At 33.4% G+C, this 19,563-nt stretch overlaps 1 protein-coding gene across 1 annotated transcript in view; it reads left to right on the forward strand.

The window, feature by feature from the left end:
• LOC129938879 (protein similar) overlaps nucleotides 1–19,563 on the forward strand; it is a 450,455-nt gene that overhangs the window by 353,934 nt on the left and 76,958 nt on the right. The window contains exon 8 of the mRNA XM_056046695.1: nucleotides 11,758–12,788. Within this exon, the coding sequence (XP_055902670.1) occupies nucleotides 11,758–12,788 (1,031 nt within the window). The remainder of the gene's footprint in view (nucleotides 1–11,757; nucleotides 12,789–19,563) is intronic.

Consider the following 19,563-nt stretch of genomic DNA (forward strand, 5'->3'; position numbering starts at 1 on the left):
TTACCTCTCGAATCGTTCAATACAAGTTGTATTGGATGGATTCAAGTCTAAAACGACAAAATAAATGCTGGTATGCCACAGGGCTGTGTTCTATCTCCAACACTCTTTCTCATTTTTGGTAATGTTCGCCTGTCTGCGCCTTCTTATCCAATGTATTGTACTCTTAGCTTTTCAAATTCGTTTTCAGATTCCCATCCCTCTTCTTCGGATGTGGAACTGCTACGACAAAATATGCGATAAGCTCATTAAATTCCGACCTAAACATCATTGTACAATGGGGAATAAAAACGGCGTGGAATTCAATGCTTTGAAAACCTAATGCTGTCTTGTATCGTTAAAGCGAGTTAAACCACCCTTGACATTATCCATAGATGGCACTTGCATCGCGAAGACTGAACACCTCGATATTCTCATTATGTGTATCACCAACCACCTTTTGTGGAACGATCACATACGCGATGTCGTCAAAAATTCCGTAAGATGTTTGGGTTTTCTAAGGCGATGCAAGAAGTTTTTCTCCCCCTCTGATTTGGCTGTTATCTACAAAACTTATATATGTCCAAGGCTTCAGTATAACTCTCACCTTTGGGCTGGTGCTCCTGCAATTAACTTAAGCCCTTTTGGACAGTATTGAACGTAGAACATTCAAATTGATTGGCGATATTACCATCATAAGATCGTCGCTTGAACATCGTCGAAATGTTTCTTGTCTCACGCTTTTTTACCGTTATTTTAATGGTTTATGCACTAGAGAAATAGCCAGTTAGACTCCTCCCCTTAAACAGTTCAATACTCATCAAAAACCTCGAGCTAAACTTCGGCCGTACTATCAAGAACAGAGATTCATTGTTTAGCCGTACTACGTGAATGTGTAGTACTCTGTCTTTCCCAACCATTGCAATATTCGGGAATTGAAAACCAATATGCACCGACACCACTTTTCAACCCCTCTCTCCCTTTCCTAGTGCTCACACTGTGTCTATATAATAAGGGTATTATTATCCTCTTGAGTGTGCGCTTATTATAAAAAAAAAAAACTAAATGAATAAAACCAACAATAAAGGATTTCATCATTGAAAGTGTTGTTACGTAATGCTGGGTGTCAAAATGACGCTAGTCAGGTATAAATTTGTTTCTCTTAAAAAAATTATTTTTTTAACTTAGAACACGTCTTTTAGTTCATGTTAAATTTCAATGATAAAATCGTTTGCAATAAACAGCAGATAGTTTGAATAATATTTCGAGATATAATCGTTTTACTGAAAGCGTTTCATTTTGTTTGTAGTCCCACCTTTCAGTCTTACTTTCAATTATCAATCTCTAACCTTTTTTCAATGAAGTTTCTAACCAACCTGTCTTAAAAGTTCCAATGATTAGATTGATTGATGAATACCAATAATGCTATAAGTCGCTATGAAAAAATAGTGGAAAAATTTAACTCGTCGGAACTTAACTTACTTACTTAAGGTGACGCTACAGTCCTGTTTAAACTAGGGCCTCACCTAACAAAACTTCTCCATCTAGCTCGGTCTTTAACTAGAGGTCTCCAGTTTCGTGCTCCAAGTTGTGTGAGGTCACTTTTCACTTATACGCGTCACCTGATTTGCGGTCTTCCTCTACTGCGCTGTTCTGTGGGTGTAGATTCGACGACTTTCCGGCCTGGTAATCGATCAAAAGATAGTGGGTGTCGTTTTCATGTTCCTTGGCTTTTTCCAGGATCTACCGTAATATGAAGATTTGTTCGACTGTGGACTCTCCTGGTCTAAAACCACACTCATAAGGATCTATCAGGTTGTTGACGATGGGCTTAAGACTATCACAAATTACTGCAGAAAAAATTTTGTAGGCGATGTTAAATAGACTGATTCCTCTATTTGTGGTGTAGTTCATTTTTCGAAATGGCCAAACAATACTAAGGTTCCATTCATCGGGCATGCTTTCTTCCGGCCGTATGCTCTTAACCAAATTATCTCCAGCTGCTTTAAAGAGCTCGGCATTCAAGCCATCTGCCCCAGCGGCTTTATTAGACTGCACTTTAGATAAGGCAATCTTTAATTCGTCTTAAACGGGAGGATGAGATTGTTGGTTTTTATAGTTTAGTTATATTTAAACATGTTAAGGGTATTAATAACCCCTTGAGTGCCCGTTTATTATAAAACAAAAAATGTTGAATTGACTGCGGTACCACTATGATGTTTCCACTTTCGTCTTTGCAGACTTCGGTTCTAGGTTTATATACCTGTGAAATTCGTTTCACCTGTTTATAAAACTTTCGAACTTCATTCCTGCTTTTAAACCTCTCAACATCTCTTTTTCCTTCCGAGAAGTCGGTGTTCCTCTCGCATCTTTTGCTCATAGAGCTCATGAGCAGCTCTCGTCCTTTTATGCAGCGGCGCTATTCGTGCCTGTTGTTTGGCTGCATTAGCCTGCTGACATTCCTCTTCAAACCAGTAGTTCCATGATGCTGAAAACGTGTCTTATGTTTGGAGAACTCCAAGTTCCTTTATAAAAGCTGAGGTGACGAAAATGCGTGTTGGCTACCATTACGTTTTGCCCCGCGGTAAAATCTTTGAGCCTCAATCCGTTGTCGGAACTGTTGTCTTTCAGGCGTTTTTTCCCGATCATTCCACCAAAGATGTCTTCCCCTCCTAGCTTGGTAATAAAATCGACCATTACAATTTTAATATCTTAGCTAGGACACTGCTCATATGTTTTGTCTAAGAGCTCAAATAACACATCCTTGGTGTTGCCATCCTTCTCATCTGTGGGGGAGTGTTAGCATATTAGGCTTAAAGAACTCATTGATGCACCTTTAGCTCAAGACTTGTTGCCTAAGTCTACCTACAATGACAAAGCCGCATCCAAATAAGCGCTGGCAGAATAATTTGTGTACTTTCTATTTATCTTCGTTAGTCTACTTAAATAACTCAATCTATTTCTCCAAAGCTTGCTGTGATCTTCTTTTGATATTTTATTTGTTTGAACCTTTAACTGATTTCAAAGATAAGATTTGGTATTGGCATAGACTCCAAAGACTCATGTAGTACCAAAATTGCAATTGTTGCGTTGTGATTGCAAAATGTTCTTTGTTTTTGTAATGAATTATAACAATTTTAATGCCTTTTCGGCATTTTTTATCGTCCTTATCGTATTTTCAGCATAAATTAGCTTTTGCTTGTCTGATGTCAAAATATGACAACTTAAAAAGTGATAGTTACCAAATCTTTCACTGGAAAACCTTAAACACGTTTGAACTGTCCTATTGTTTGATTAATTATTATTAATTAGAATGATTAAGTTAAAATTGCTTTTAACGTATTTTTTACAACTCACTTTTTTTGGCCTTTTCTTTCTACTACTCACATACAATACTTTATTTATTTTCGTATTTTATGTTATCTATTAAATTTTTTTTCTTTGATACGAATTTTTATGGAAAGTTTTAAATAGAGACACACTTTTTGTTTCTTATCTCATCACAAGTATAATTAATAAATAAAAAAGAAAACTTGAACTTGAAATTTAGGAATTCGAAGCAATATCAAATATTTATCTCATTTCGTTCTCTTATCATTTAAATTTTTTTATTTATCATATTAACATTTAACTATGTGTGTTAAAAATGAAGATCCTGCAAATTAGCTTTATTTGTTATTTTTTTTAAGAAATAAAGAGAAACTTATTTAATAGATTTTTCACTTTAACGATATTTGAAAAAATAAAATAAATAAATAAAAAAGATTAGAGTAAACTATCTTCAAAAGATAGACACATGAACTAGCGAACATTTTGTAAGTACTATTTAAAGGAAACAATTCTGTCAGACATTTGTAAAGCAAAACTTCAACCCTCGCGAAAGGGAAAACAATGCTTCGATTTTGGTTCATTCCTTATTAATGCTTCGTCGGTATTAGTCTAACCATGATGTTGTATAGCCTTTAATCTTCCTAATTAAATGGACAATTTACACTAAATAGTTTTTAAATCGGATCAGAATATCCTGAGATTATCGCGTTCAAACAAACAAACAAACAAACAAGCAAACAACAAACTTTTAATCGAATTCACCAATTCGGCACATATCTCTACGGGTGTGGAGTACCAATTTCCTTGAATTTTCGACGACAACTCGTCTCTCTTTTTGGTTCTAAAATCTCCGATCCTTCGCTTTAGGAAGCTCCATAAGTGTTCACTTGCATTTAGGCCGTAGAATTGTGTTGGCCATTTCATAACTTTGATTTTGTGTTGTTGTAAGTATTTTTTAGCCAATTTTGAGGGGTGCTTTGGGTCAATATCCTGCATGAACTCTCTTTTGATTGGCACCTCCTCTTTAGTTAATGTTAGCATAACTGAATTTAGGATGTGAACATGATCCACTTCGCACATCGTATCTTTGATCCACAGTATTGGACCTACTCCAGATGTGGAATTGTACCCTCAAATCATTATATTCCCACCACCGTGTTTCACTGTCTCCATAAAGTAAAAAAGTAAAGTACACAAAGTATTGCGAGTTAAACTTTTTGGTTTTTAGGCTTCTCATATACATTTTTCCATCGGGAGTAAACAAATTGATCTTTGTTTCATCACACAAAACTTTATTCCAATAAGAACGGTGCATGTGTTTGTTTGCAAAGGAAAGTCTTTGGGTAATGTTTTGCTTGGTTAAAAATACCACTTTTCGTGGACTTCTACCAGAAAAAATTGCTTCTATAAGTTGGTTTCTTACTGTTCTAGCTGTCACTGATCCGTTTATTTCATTTTTAAATTTTCTTTAAGAAAGAAATGGTTTCCTCTTACATATTCTTACCAATATTGTATCAAAAGGCGAGGAAGTTTATCTTTTTCTAAATTTTTTTTCTTCTTTAGCCGATTTTGAGGCGTGAATGTAAAGTTTCAAATACTTCTTTCTTCGAACAGTTTATTGCTGAAACACAAACACGCTTCAGCTTCGGCTACGCCTGACGTTTACGAGTTCAGCCATAGAAATTCAATGCATTCTATCACAATGAAGCTTTGACCTCACGTTTCATTTGACAACCGTAAGGAAATACCGTAATGTGACTCCAAACGGGAGCTCTAGTTCAAATTTGCTGAACATTTGCTTTGTCTGACAGCTCAACAGCTGTAAAAAAAGTCAACAAACAAAATACATTTGCTTTGGAGGGATTCCAACTCAAAGTTCTGCAATTCTACCAATTTTAAAACTTGCGTGCGCACTACGATTTCCACGGATGTAGAAGTTATCAAAATAGTGTAGGAAATGACTTTGAGCTAGGTTTCTCCCAACCTACAGTTTCAGTAGTTTTAAGCGAAGTTCCTTATTTGCTTGAAGAAAGAAACTGTCCAATTTTTATCAATGCAGATATGTCCACTAATGAAAAGCAAGAAGCAACAAACTATTTTTTTTAAAGAGCAGGCTTACCGGGGATAGTTGGATGTGTAGACGGAACTCCCATTGGTATCATAGCTCCTGCTGAGTTACCACACCAATATTTAAATAGAAAAGGTTTTTACAGCTTAAATGCGATGGTGGTAAAGTACTTCCAAATACTTGACTGGGCTGATGTCATTGTCATGGGAGCATCTTCAACTTCAATGCCTGCATCATTTGAGGGTCGGGTTGTTCCGCTGTTGCAGTTGAATTTGTTCCAAACGTATTACCCATTGATTTTACAGCCTGCTGTAAACTTAGCAAATTGTCAACTGCCTGTTCCAAAAGGTTGGAACTAAATCCTTTTTATTTGTCGCGATTTTCTTCTTCAGTTTAAATTCATACTCCTGCCAAACCTATAAAATTTTATTTTCTAAGACCATTTTGTAATATTCTTTGTTACGTACGTTTAGGAGGTCCCAATGCGTTTAGCGCAAGGGCAAATCCCAATATTAGGCTTGTTTTTTTTGGATGATCCAAACGTCCCCACAACCTTGGCAATGTCGGTGTTTGCCTCCATTATCTCCACCAACTTTGAGAACCGGGCGTTGTTGGTTCTTTTAATGCTATACCAATAAAAGTTGTAATTATAATTTATTTAATAATTATTTAATTTGTTCTTACCTTTGTCGATTTTCACTCATTTTTTTTTGTATCGCAAGAAAAAATCTAGACAACTATTTCGAATTAAAAAAAAACTGTGATTTTTTCAAAGTTTAAGAAATAAAAACTTTGAAAAATGTTTAAAAATTAATATCTCAAAAAATGTTGTTATTTATGTTTTGCAAGCTTTTAGATTCAATTCAATTAAATTTTCAATTCAAATACTCATTAATTGCAAGTAATCATTATTAATTTTACAACAGCTTTTATGCATTTTCTTAAGTATTGGCTTAGCCTTAGCCTTTACTTAAATAATCAGCCTGTAACTTAAGACTTAAAGTAAAAAGTTTTGGCTTACCTGTTTCCAAATAAATAGAACAGTTTGGTGCGACTAAGGGAAAATTGAATATTTTCTTCAAGAAATTTCTTTGAAACTTTCCACTTTCTTCGTATTCTTGCTTACCCGATATTTGTGCCGCATAACCAAGCGAAGATTTCACGACTGTATTGAAAATATTATATTTTGTTAAAAGTTTTATGTGATCGTTAGGGAAAACCTTCTTCCAAGTACCATTAATTAAGCTTTTTGAAGTTTTTGCTTGTTCTACAAGGTGCCTGCTAAAATCCAAGGTTGGGTTTAGTAAAACTCCCAAATACTTGTGTTCTTTCGATATTTCTAAACCACTTCCATTGAGTATCCAGGTGTTCCTAACTTCACTCCGATTGGAACGCGAAAAGTCCATTACTTTTGCTTTGCCTGTGTTGATGACTAGACCCCACTTGACGCAATAGTCCGTAAGACGATTTACCATAAATTGCAAGGTTTCTGCTGGTTCGGATAGCAAAAGAATGTTATCAGCGTGGAGTAATACATTTATTACGACACCCGTATTTCGGACAACTCCTGGATTGTGCGTAGCTACATATATCACTAATAAAATGAGCAAATAGAAGAACACTGAGTAGACATCCTTGCTTTACTCCAGTAAGTGATTGAAATTATTTTGAATAAGTTTCTCTATCCCAGACTGCAACTTCAGTATCTGTGCACAAACAACGGATTATTTGGTAAATTTTGTTGATACTCCAAGTTGTGAAAGTTTAAAAAATAAAGCATTTCGATTCACCAAATCAAATGCAGCTTTAAAATCGACAAACAGTGTGTATACGTTTTTATTTTTGTAGTGAAATGCTTTTACTATTGATGATGATGTTAAAGTAAATATGTGGTCAAAAGTCGAATAGTTCTTTCTAAAGCCTGCTTTCTTACATCCACCCAATTTTCAAGACATTCATGAAGGATATGCGTTGGTAGTTTTAAACTGCATTTAGATCACCTTTTTCATGGATTGGAAAAATTATCGATTTTTTAAAAGAGGACGGCACATCAGCATAGGTAAGTAGGTAGAAATGGTGATCTCAAGGCAACCTAGCCTGAGATGCAATTAGCGCTGTAGTGCGCCGTTTTGATACCAAAAACTCGTTTGAAATGTGATAGAAAGGGAAAGATTTATAGAGAAACTTCATAGCAATTATGTTAGAGCCATTTTGTCGCATTAAGAAAAAAGATTAGGTCTCTAATCTTTGTCTCAGATAGCTCATCAAGTTCGTGAAAGAAGGCTTTTCCAAAGTATTTAATTCTAGTTTTTGCCAAAGCAGGACATTTGCAGAGGAAATGGATTATCGTTTCACTTCTCTTTGGTCACTACAACTACGGCAAAAGGTGTTGTAGGAGATACCCATCTTCTCTGCATGAACTCCTATAGGCCAATGTCCGGTACAAACCACAACAATCCTGGCTATGTCTTGCATTGGCCTGCATAGAAGATCATTTGTACGGGTTTTATTATAGGTGGGCCATATCTTCTTCTTTCCTTCGGTTTGATTCAGTTTGGTAGATAGAAAAGATTTTACCCTTCATAGCACCAAGAGGAATGTTAACCATTTCCGCAAGTGAGCTATGAAGGGCCGATCCTTGCCTGGCTAGTTCGTTAGCCCGTTCATTTCTCACGACACCACTATGGCCCGGAACCCAGATCAGGGTGACACCGAGGTTAATATTCAGGTACGTAAGCTCATCGTGACATTGCTGGGCCAATTTAGATGAGGATATGGCCGAGTTAATGGCTTTGACAGCTGCCTGACTGTCTGTGAAGACAGCCGCATTTCTGTTTTGGATTGGGCTTTGTTTAAGTATCTTACATGCCTCCCTTATCGCCAGCAGTTCAGCCTGAAAAACGCTAGCGAAGTTAGGAAGCCTAAAGGATTTGGCTACTTTTCGGGACTCAGAAAAGATCCCAAAACCAACTCCGCACTCCATGTTTGAGCCGTCAGTAAAGATGGTTGTGTCGTAACCTATCGACACGATGTCATCCTCCCAATCTTCTCTGGACGGGAGAATAACCTTAAAACCCTTACTAAGGCTCAATTTCGTTGTGTTGCTGTGACCATAAGGTTTTGACAACCAACTGTTTGATTCCCTCAGCCTAATAGCGCTGCAGGAAACTATGTTTTTAATAAAAAGGTCGATTGGTAGAAGATCCAAAATAATGTTTAAGGCGTCCACGCAAGCTGTTCTCTAAACTTTCTTTAGCTTATCAATATTATAGGCTTTGCTAAGAACAGGCCACCACACAATTGACCCATAGGTTAAGATTGGACGTACTACGGCTGTGTACGTTCATAAAATCATCTTCGACTGAAGTCCCCACTTTTTGCCGAAAGTTTTGATGCAGGCATAGAAGGCAACACAGGCCTTCTTAACCCGTACTTCAATATTTAGTTTCCAGTTTGGTTTAGGGTCGAGTATAACTCCCAAATATTTTGCACTGGAAGATAATGATAGGATTTGACCGTTGAGTCGAGCAAGCGTGAAGGGCGGTACTTTAGTTTTGGTGGTTAAGAGAAACAGTACAGTTTTACTTTGGTTAACTCCTAGTCCACAACTCGTAGCCCAGCTGCTAACTTTCTTCAAAGCTGACTCCGTGTTTTCACTAATCACACTCTTATTTAACGAGAAATGTATCCATGACCAGAAGCCATAGAAGAGGCGAAAGGGCACCACGCTGGGGTGTTCCCCTAATCACGTGTTTTGTTGCGATTGTATTGCCTAGATTGGCTCGAATCGTCCTACCAATGAGCATGGAAATAATCCATTCTCGAATGAAGGGTTCTACACCGAACTTAATGAGCGATTCTTCTAAGGATTCGGTAAGGACGTTGTTAAAAGCACCTTGCATGTCTAGGAAGGTGGCAAGAGTAAATTCTTTATAATGGATTGTTTGTTCTACAGTACGCACGGTGTGAACCGTTAATTTCTTTTGCTGTTTTGTGTTTTTTATTTGACTGAGTGATTGGGCTTGCATGGATTCAAAATTGGTTTTCTTAATCAAACAGATTTTCTTATATTCCAAGAAACGTGTACCATTTTCGAATTTGATCACAAGAATATCTGCAGAAGGCTTTCAATACTTCGAATGATTTTTGTCTGGCTTTAAGACATTCTGTATCAAACCATTTTTGAGCAAAAGAATTCGTTGTTTTTGGAGTGGAAATAATTGCAGAACATCTTATGGATTCTGTTAATTGAGTTGTGAGTGCGAAAGTTGACTAATTGAACTAATACTATCTTCAGATGTTCTATTATAATAATTTGATAGTGCTGAGTTAGAAATAGCCATTTTGGCTGTTACTCGGTTATCACTTATTCTAGCAATGAAATCCCCAACCAACATTAAGTTTTTGCTCAGTCTGTCAAAGTCTTCGGTCCAAAACTTTAAGATATATCAACAAACAAAAATGAATGCAGAGTTATCAGTGTGGGCAACTTCCAGCCTCCTTTAAAAAAAAAACCACCCACTCATTTTCATTGAAAATACTTTATAATAAGTCTCATTTCTTGGGAACCACAAAATGATGTTCTTTACATAAATGCAATTAAATTAGTTAACTAGTTTGGTTTACATATTTAATTAAATTGAAAATGGGCAAAAACACCTTCCCCAGATCTTAGCACTTAGCACTTAGTTCCTAACTTCGTCACAGTTGAATCGGAAACCTCCCCCGTTGGTGTCATAAAGAGGAGGAAAAACACCCAAAGCATGCTCGTATCATTTTGCTCACACGATATTAAAATTAAATAATATCGCTAAAAACACGTGAGTGTTTTTGCTGATAATCGTGCTTAGAATCGTAGTTACCCATTTACCTACCTACCACGAATGTGTCACGGCTATAATGATATGGTTTTTACATCAAGACTCAACGTTTTCCGATTAAATCTTATTTCGAGATAAAAAAAAAAGAACATAACATAACATAAACCCCTTTAAAATTTGATAAATCGAAAGTCCAAATTACTAATCTTTTGAATCTTTTGCAATTCTAATTAAATCGAAAAAAATATATCAGTTTCAAAATAGTGTACTAACCTTTTTACTATTCAGCACTCGTTACTTCAGAATAGACTTATTCCTTTTAAAGAAAAACTTACGATCCAAATAAAGACTGTAAACAAAAACAAAAGATCTAAGACCTCACATTTCCAAATGTTCTAATCAACCTTTTAGCACTTTTAATTTAATGATTGAAGCCCATTTTTCTATTTATCAATAAGGTGTTAAATTATATTATAGAATATTTTTATTTTTGTTTGATAAAATCACAAAAAGTAGTCAAATGCGTAATAAAAATTGTAAAAATTCCCCCAACTTCAAAGCCGGTATTTTTTAAAATTCCAATTCAAATAAGGGGCTTAACCAACATTTTTCATACCAAAGACCGTAGAGACAGTATCATTTATAGAATCCATAGATATCCATGTCAAATGTTAAAATTAATTATTATTATTATTAATTATGAATAATTTTCTTATTATTTATCTGCTGACAATTTATAATTATTTTCTAATCATTAACATTTTAAAAGTTACATTTATTTATGTTAAACAAAAAAAACTGTCTATTTATATAAACAGTGTGCAAAATTAATTCAAAGAATAATTTATGTTCATTAATAAGAAAAAAAAGGAATAAAATTTAAATAATAATTAAGTAATAATAAAAAAAAAAAAAGAAATAGAGAGAAAGAGAAAGAGAAGAGCAACAAAACGAGAGTGCACTTAAATTACACGTCGTCGCGTCATTATCGTTACTTCGTTCGTTACAAAAAAAAGAAAAAGTGAATGAAAAAGAAATAAATAATTTTAAAGAGAGAAAAAAAAAGCTATAAAACTTGAGCTTGAGTGGATTTGATTGCATTTTGTCGCGCGCGCCTCACATTACAATCGCACTCAATCACACTTCAAATATAGAAACGTCATTTGTCCTCCTTCTTCGGTTTTTCTTTCTTTTTTTTGTTCGTTTCGTTGATTCATTATCTTGTTTTTAATTATCACTTTTATCACGCTCTTCTTTAATTCTTCGATTTTATTTATGTATGGTGGTATTTGTATTCTCTCATTTTATTGTAAAAATCAACGAGAATCACGTGCTTTTTATTCGAAAATACGAAAATGAAACATAAAATAAAATCACAACTGTCACAAGTGTCAAAAAAAAAATAAAATTGAGAAAAGTGTGTGCAGCGACATAATTTATTTTAACTTTGGTTTTGAATGAGTTGTATAATAAATATTTATGTGAAACAATATATATATATAGTTTCGTTCATTACCAAAGTGCCGGTTTATTTATTTTTGCGAATATGTAATATTATTACAGTAATCTTGAGAACAACAATGAGATTTATTCACTTGCTCAATACGAAGCAAGTCAACTACAACTACAACAACAACAAATTGATACAATCGATTCGAATGTCAAAATTAGTACGTCAACATCAACGTTGTCATCATCGCCTAAACCACAAATTGTCATTGAATCAAAACAAATTCAACAAGCACAACCAATTATTGAATTAATAACTGAAAACAAACCCAAACCAATCATTATTCAACAACAAATTCAACAACAACATCAACAACAAGAAAAAGATCAATCTAAAATTGATCTTGAAAAAACTGATCTTGTGCCTAAATTGTCTAAGAAGACATGCGCAGACGTCGACGAGAAAATATCCACCTCTACCGCCGAATTACTAAACAATTTAAAACGTGAAAATCCCAATAACAACAATAATAATATTATTATAAACAAATCTCTCAATAAACCAATAATAATTACAACTTCTGATCAACAAAATAAATTCGTTCCGTCATTGGTGACTACTACGTCATCGTCTCCATCGTCGTCCTTGTCGTCGTTGCCATCATTGTCATTGCCGCCAGCATTGCGTAGCCTTCAAAATCGTCCTGATTTATTATACGGAGGACGTAATAATAATAATAATCAACCTACTTCATCGACCATTTCGTCGAACCCACCGAAATTTGTCGAAGAAAAACGCCCCAAATCTGTTACGGCATCAGTGTTTCGTGTTGCAAGCGATAAATTGCCTATTATAAACGCATTCAATTCAAATTCCAATTCAAATTCAAATATAATTACATTGAATCAATCAAATTATTCGCAGTTGAACGTTGCACCAACTGCTCAATCGGTGACAGCATCGGTGTTTACACCATTTTCACAATTGCGTTCAGCGCAAAAGAATTTTACAACATCAAATCAAATTACAAATCAACAACAATCACAGTTGCAGTCGCAGTCTTCTTCAAACGTTCAACGTTCTGTTGAAATGAATAAAGGATATCATTTGTCATTTGCTGAGGATACATCAGGACTTACTACAAGTGAGTACATTTTATTATAATATTATAATTTTTTTTAAATACTTTTTAACATTTTTTATTTATTATGGGAGAGATTGTTTTAGTTACGGACTTCATATGTAAATGTATGTCATCTTACTTTTAATTGCATGAACGTCAAAATATTAACTTTGTTGAAAATGACACTTTGATGATTAAAATATCTGTTTAAGTGAAGATTTGATGGTTTTAAAAAGTGAAGTTTAGTGAAATGACAAAAATGTCGATATTTTTCTTTCAATTTGACACCTGTCAGTTTCAGTAAAGTAAGTGAAGATTTGATGATTTTAAAAAGTAAAGATTAGTGAAATGACAAAAATGTCAATTTTTTTGTTTCAATTTTACACCTGTCAGTTTCAGTTAAGTAACTATGTATTGTCAAATTTTGATTTAAAAAGTGTCGTTAGGATATTCAGCTTGGATTTTATGAAGTGACTCATTTTGATTTGCATCATTTCCTGTCCTATAACTGTCAGGTGGGAAAGAGATATTATAAGTCATTGGAGTCCATTCAAAAGTTTTGTATTCATTCAAAAGTTTTGTATTATCAATCAAAATTAAAGTTTCTTAAAAATAAGCGAACATAATGAATTTAAAAAATTCAAATTATTGTTTATTTTTATGATGTACGATATTATTGGGATTTTCCATGAGTAAATTCAGATTTTTGTCGAAAATTTATTGCGCGTGGAACACGATTAGAACTGTTAATTTTTGTATTATAGTCATTCTACGAGTTTTATTGCTTCATGTACGTGTAAACGAGTGCGGTTGAGCTGTCAAATTTCTAGGTAAACATTTTTACATAATTTAATTGAATATGCAATTTCGAAAAGGCCACATGTCGGATATTTGGTCACATATGTATATACGTTTTTTTTACACCAATGTGACGTAAATGCTTGTCTAAACCCATTAAGATCGAAAACAGAACATCTCTGGTATTAGTTCTATTATAAACGTCATCGCCTGTACATACAAAAAAATAACCAGTTTTTTTCCATTCCTAAACGTTTTAAATTTTCAGAGGTGTGCCCTTTTCGAAATCGCATATGCAATTAGTATTAGTGCAAAGAGGGGTTAATCTGCTGAAAAATCAAGATCTACAAATATGATCTTACATAAAAAATAAATCAATTTATTTTACCCCATGGAATGTAAAAACAATAGAAATTTGTATTTTGATCGATCTAGAATCAAAATAAATTGATTTATTTTACCCATATTAAACCCCATATGACATAATATTTCAGTGTTGTCTGTGTATCAAAAAAAATGCACTCATAGTTTTTGACGTTTTGTGTGTGGGTCAAACTTCAGAATGTAAGTGGATTTGTTTACTCAATTTTTTTTAGATCATTTTGTTACCAGTTTTCAAATCCTTTTCAATTGACTTAAAACTAATGTAAGAACAATTGTTATCAAGGAAAAATTTGTCATATTTTTAAAACGTCATTTATTCTTTATGTCCTAGGCCAGTTTATATTTCTAAGACTTCTGAGAATTTTCTCAGATGGATTTGTTTAGTTACATAGTTTTTCTTTAAATTTCGGTATGGATGTATGGATTTAATCTATTTGACACTTCAGCGATTCATTTAAATTTCAAATATTGTGTCGCTCCATATAGTAATTTCAAAAGTTTTAAATTGTCTTTCAAAGTTAAAATTCATTAAAAGGAAGAGTAAATTTGTTGGCAGCGAAAAAAGTTATAAGAACTATTGTGAATCTTCATTTATCCTTCATTTCTTGAAAAACAATATTATGTGTGTTTGTGTATAATTTGCGTTGGCCATGTTTATAAGGTATTTGACGTTTCCATGTAACGTTTCGCAAATAATGAGCATCAAACAAAAAAATTTTAAATCAAATTGGATCTGTTTGTTCAGATTTTCCACTTCAGATATAAAATTAATATTTGACGTTTCCATAATGTCGTTGAAATAGGTTTCGATCTGTTTGTTTAGATTTTCTTGAATTTCAGTACTATGATTTTTTTCCAAACTTTTCAACTTGAAATGTCGTAAATCATTAAATAATTTATTTAGAAAACCTCATATGTCATAATATTTCTGTGTTGACAATTTATTGTGACTCAAACTTCAGAATGTAACTAGTTTTGATTGTTTGGATTTTCTTTAAATTTTGAATCGATATAACAATTTAATATATTAATTCCTAAATGTTTTCGCTGAACTTTGACACTTTAAAGCGATTTTTTCAATTTTAACATGTGTTGGTAGTCTTTTTAAATCTTTTGTCCGTATGGTCCTTTTAAAAGATTACAATTGTCTTTCAAAGTTACAATCGGCGAGCAAATTTATAAGAATTGTGAAATGTCATTTATCCTTCATTTCTTGACAATCAATATTATATGTGATTGTATATTTGCGTCGGCCATGTTTATCAAAGTAATACAAGTACTTGACGTTTGCGTGTAACGTTTCGCAAGTAAGCATCAAAATGAAAACTTTGAAATCAAATGGATCTGTTTGTTTAGATTTTGTAGTTCAGTGATAAAATTATTAATTGGCGTTTCCATATGACGTTGAAATAGGTTTGGATCTGTTTGTTTAGATTTTAATGTTTTTATTACACTTCAAAGAGATTCATTTATTTTTAGATTATTTTGTTACCATTTTTCAAATACTTTTCAATTGACTTTAAAAACTAATTTAAGAGCAATTGTTATCAGATATGAAGTTGTCGGATGTTCGAAACGTCATTAATTCATTATTTCATAGAACAATAGGCCGGTTTATATTTCTAAGATTTTTGAGGTGGATGAACAGACCAGAAGAAAGATATATAGCAATGAAATTAGCTTTGCATTTCTGTTTATCCTTTTTGAATTGTTCGATCATTCTTGAGAAATCGAATCATACAAATTCTGTTTATATTTCTGAGAATACGGAAATCTCTGATATTTTAGAAATTTAAACTGGACTTAGGTCCGTTTGTTTTTGTAATGAAAAGATGTGTCGTAGTGACAAGTATGTCCAATTATGCTTTGATAAGATATGTAGAAGATCAGCTGTCAAAATAGTGGCATTTGACGCTGTTATCGCTCATTCAAAATTTGACTTATAAAACAAAAAGGTTAATTCACAATGGAAACTCAGAATTTAATTTGTAAAGGTTTATAAAAACAATAATTATTTTATTTCGAGATTAATCTAATTTAAACCGCTTTAAATGTTTTGTACGTAGGTTTAAACAAAATCAGTGCTCAATTAACAACAACTCTAAGTAGTGCAATAGCCTGATAGTTTTTGATAACAATAACACAAGGTCATTGTGATAACATAAATGTATATAAAAATTATATTTAATTCATATAATTAAACTTCAAGTAGTAACTTATATGAAATATACAAAAATAAAAGATTATAGATTATAAATAAAACAAATATTTACGTCGGTAATCTTTATTAAATGATAATCTCTTTGCAAATTTTGTATAAACATACGTTGCTTTCGAGTATGATAGTATCATGTTGATTGCATGATTTTCTATATATGTAAGCATTTTTAATTGTATCATCAAGATACAACTGTTTTTAATCAAACACGACCTCTTACAACGAAAATAAAAATACAATTTCCCTTATCATTGCGCAATCAACAATTAATCGTATTTAATTGATAGAGTGTATGATAGATAAAAATATAGTTGAGCACAGATAGTATTGCGTAGATGATAAAGTTTTTGATAGGATATAAATTATGTGTTTGATTCGCAGTATTTTTTCATGAGATTTTGAAGAATTCATTCACCCCCGATTGCAAATTAATATCAATTGATAATTGATAAATATTAAAGATTAACATCTTATCGGAGAATTTTTAAAAGTTTTGATAATTGAAAATCGTCCACATCAAATAACAACAAATTTTAGTATTTTTAATTGAATTTGTTTTAATTTCTTACTAAATTAAATTTTAAAATTTATCAACTATCAACTGACATTTGACAGACTTGTCTTAAGATTGATTTTTGAATTGATTAACTCCCTATCAATTCAAAAATCAATCTTATGGCAAGTCTGTCTGTCGAAGAACTCGATTTGTTTATTACGTGTAATGTCATATGTGAAATGTCAATTTCGAAAGATTGCCGAAAATTCAAGAAACCTGTGTTTTCGTCCACACTTCGAGTGGCAGCAGCGATATTCACTCTTTTTTTCAAGTGCTGAACATAGTGTCGATTTTTCAAATCTTATTTTTCCAACAGCTTAAATTATTCTATCATTTTTAGAGAAAACTGTGATTGTAAAATGTTCACCATTTTTATTGTGAATTACTCTAATGCCTTTTTTTAATGTCATAATTTTTACTTGTCAAATGTCAAAAGATGACAGCTTTAAAAAAGGTGTCATTATAGAACCAATTAAACCAAAAATTAACAACAAAAGGTTTAAAGTAAACAATCTACATTCCTCCTTTTTGTGTTGACTTTTGGTCTCCTGTCTCTAAAAATGTATTCAACGAGGAAACAAAACAAACAAACCATAATATACTTTGCTTCTACATTTGAGTGAAGACAACAAACAGGTCTACGTAGACCGGAAATAAGGGTCATAATGTATGCATTATTAAATTTGTTAGAATGTACTTCCTTGAAATTTTGCTCAAACAAAAATTAGGTAATAAATCATTTCGATGTAGAATGTGTCACATTTGATACATCAGTCGTGTCGTATAACTTTTTAGAGAACCAAAAGGAGAAAACAAAAGTAACATTAAAGCTCCTAAGTCCGTACTGTCAAGTTTAAGGTTTTTCAAAATGTACGTTTTGAAGATTTATTATTAATTTTTTTGTTTGACTTTTTTTCTTAGCAACTTTTGAGAAACCTATTTTGATGTTTCAACATTTCAAATGGGTTTTTAAATAAATAAATATATGTAGGACTTTTTTTTCTTGATTAATCCAAGAAACTTTTCTTATTGTTTTTTTCTTTTTATATAAATTTAATTTTGCTTTGTGTAGGCGTTTGGTGGAAAATTTATTCGTGAAAATATTTGATTTTTTTAACTTTTAATTTTTAGTCGAGATAATTATTAATTTTTTATCAAGATTTAAATTGTTGCTTAGTCAGTTGTGGTGTGGTCACATGAGAGTAATATTTTTGTATTCTACAATAAATTGAAAAGGCCAAGGCAACAAAATTTGTATTCTATTCTTTTTATTAATATTGTAGTTTTTTTTTGTGTTCTAAATTTAAGTCAATGAACTCGAGTTAATTGTTAGCAAAGTCAAGGGGAAGGCCATTTTGAACATCATTTTGTTTTTGGTAAATATTTATATTTTTGTGATGTTCTTTTTGTTAGGTTCGTTAAAAATATGAAAACATTTAAAAGATTGAAACTAAATTTAGAAACATTTTTTAACTTAAACATTTAATTTCTTTCGTGTTAAGATATATTAACTTACTTACTTAGGTCCTCAGACCTGTTAAGCCCGTATGGAACCCCTTAAGGGGCATAGGGCCTCTACTACGCCTACGCGCCATTTTGTAAGATTTCCGGAGATGTTTTTCAGCTCCCTCCAACTCTTGCCTAGTGACGCTGATTCCGCTTCGACTGTGCTGCGCCATGTGCTTCTCGGTCGTCCAGCTCTTCTTCCTTCCACTGCATTGCTTGGCTTGCGACGCAGTCGTTACCTTTTCGAAGCGTATGTCCAATCCATTGCCACTTACGTCTTCGTATTATAGATTCTATATGTTCCTGACCTGTCCTATGAAGAACCTCATTTGAAATACGGTTTGCCCAGAAAATTCTTATTATGTTTTTTGAAGCCATCTATTTACGAAGGTTTGCAGCTTTCTTGTTATGGCTGAAGTAACCTTCTAGGTGCTGCACCCATAAAGAAGCACAGATTGTGCCAAACAGTCGTAGCTTTGTTCTGAAGCTGATACAGTTATTCCTCCAAATTTTCGTCAGCATATCGAAAGCCGCTTTTCCTTTCCCGATGCGGCAGGTGACGTCTTGTTCGGTTCTGCCTTTGATGGAGACGATACTTCCAAGGTATTGAATGCTCTCCACTTTTTCAACCGGTTGCGAGAAAATATTTATTTGAGAGGATGGTCGGGTTCTGATCATTTTAGTTTTGTCGGAATTAATTTTCAGCCCCACAACTTCTGCTTCTCTCTCCACACTTGTTGTCATTTGATGGAGATCCATGATCCTATGAGGGAATAAGCAAACATTGTAAGCGTTATCCAAAGCTCCGCTACCTGACAGCGCTGAGCGCAGTACATCGCTGATCACCAACAAAAACAATATTGGCGTTTAAATACAGCCCTTTTTGACTCCGCTTTGGATTTCAAAATCATCTGACAACCTGCCATCGTGCAGAACGTGACACTATCCATCATTAAGCTGCTTTAATAATAGCAATTAGTTTTTCTGGGATGACTCTCCTCCGCAAGGCTAACCAAATATACTCCTCTTTAACGCTATCAAAGGCCTTCTCGAAGTCGGTGAAGTGGTGATCGATATTCAACTAACTGTTCAATAATGATCCGCAGGGTGTTAATGTGATCAATACTGGAGTATCCAGCGTGGAATCCTGCTTTTTCGCCATCGAGTGTGGTCTCAAGTTGTTCTCTGATAAGTTCCAGTATAACTTTTGCTACTATTTTGGCAACGGCTGAAAGAACGCAAATTCCTCTGCAGTTTTCGGAGCTTTACGATAATTCCCTTCTTCCTCTCATGGGGGAAGCTTTCGGTGGTCCAGGCTTCTTTTATGAGCGGAT

This window comes from Eupeodes corollae, chromosome 1 (genome assembly GCF_945859685.1).
Source record: "Eupeodes corollae chromosome 1, idEupCoro1.1, whole genome shotgun sequence".
NCBI classification, from domain to species: Eukaryota; Metazoa; Arthropoda; class Insecta; order Diptera; family Syrphidae; genus Eupeodes; species Eupeodes corollae.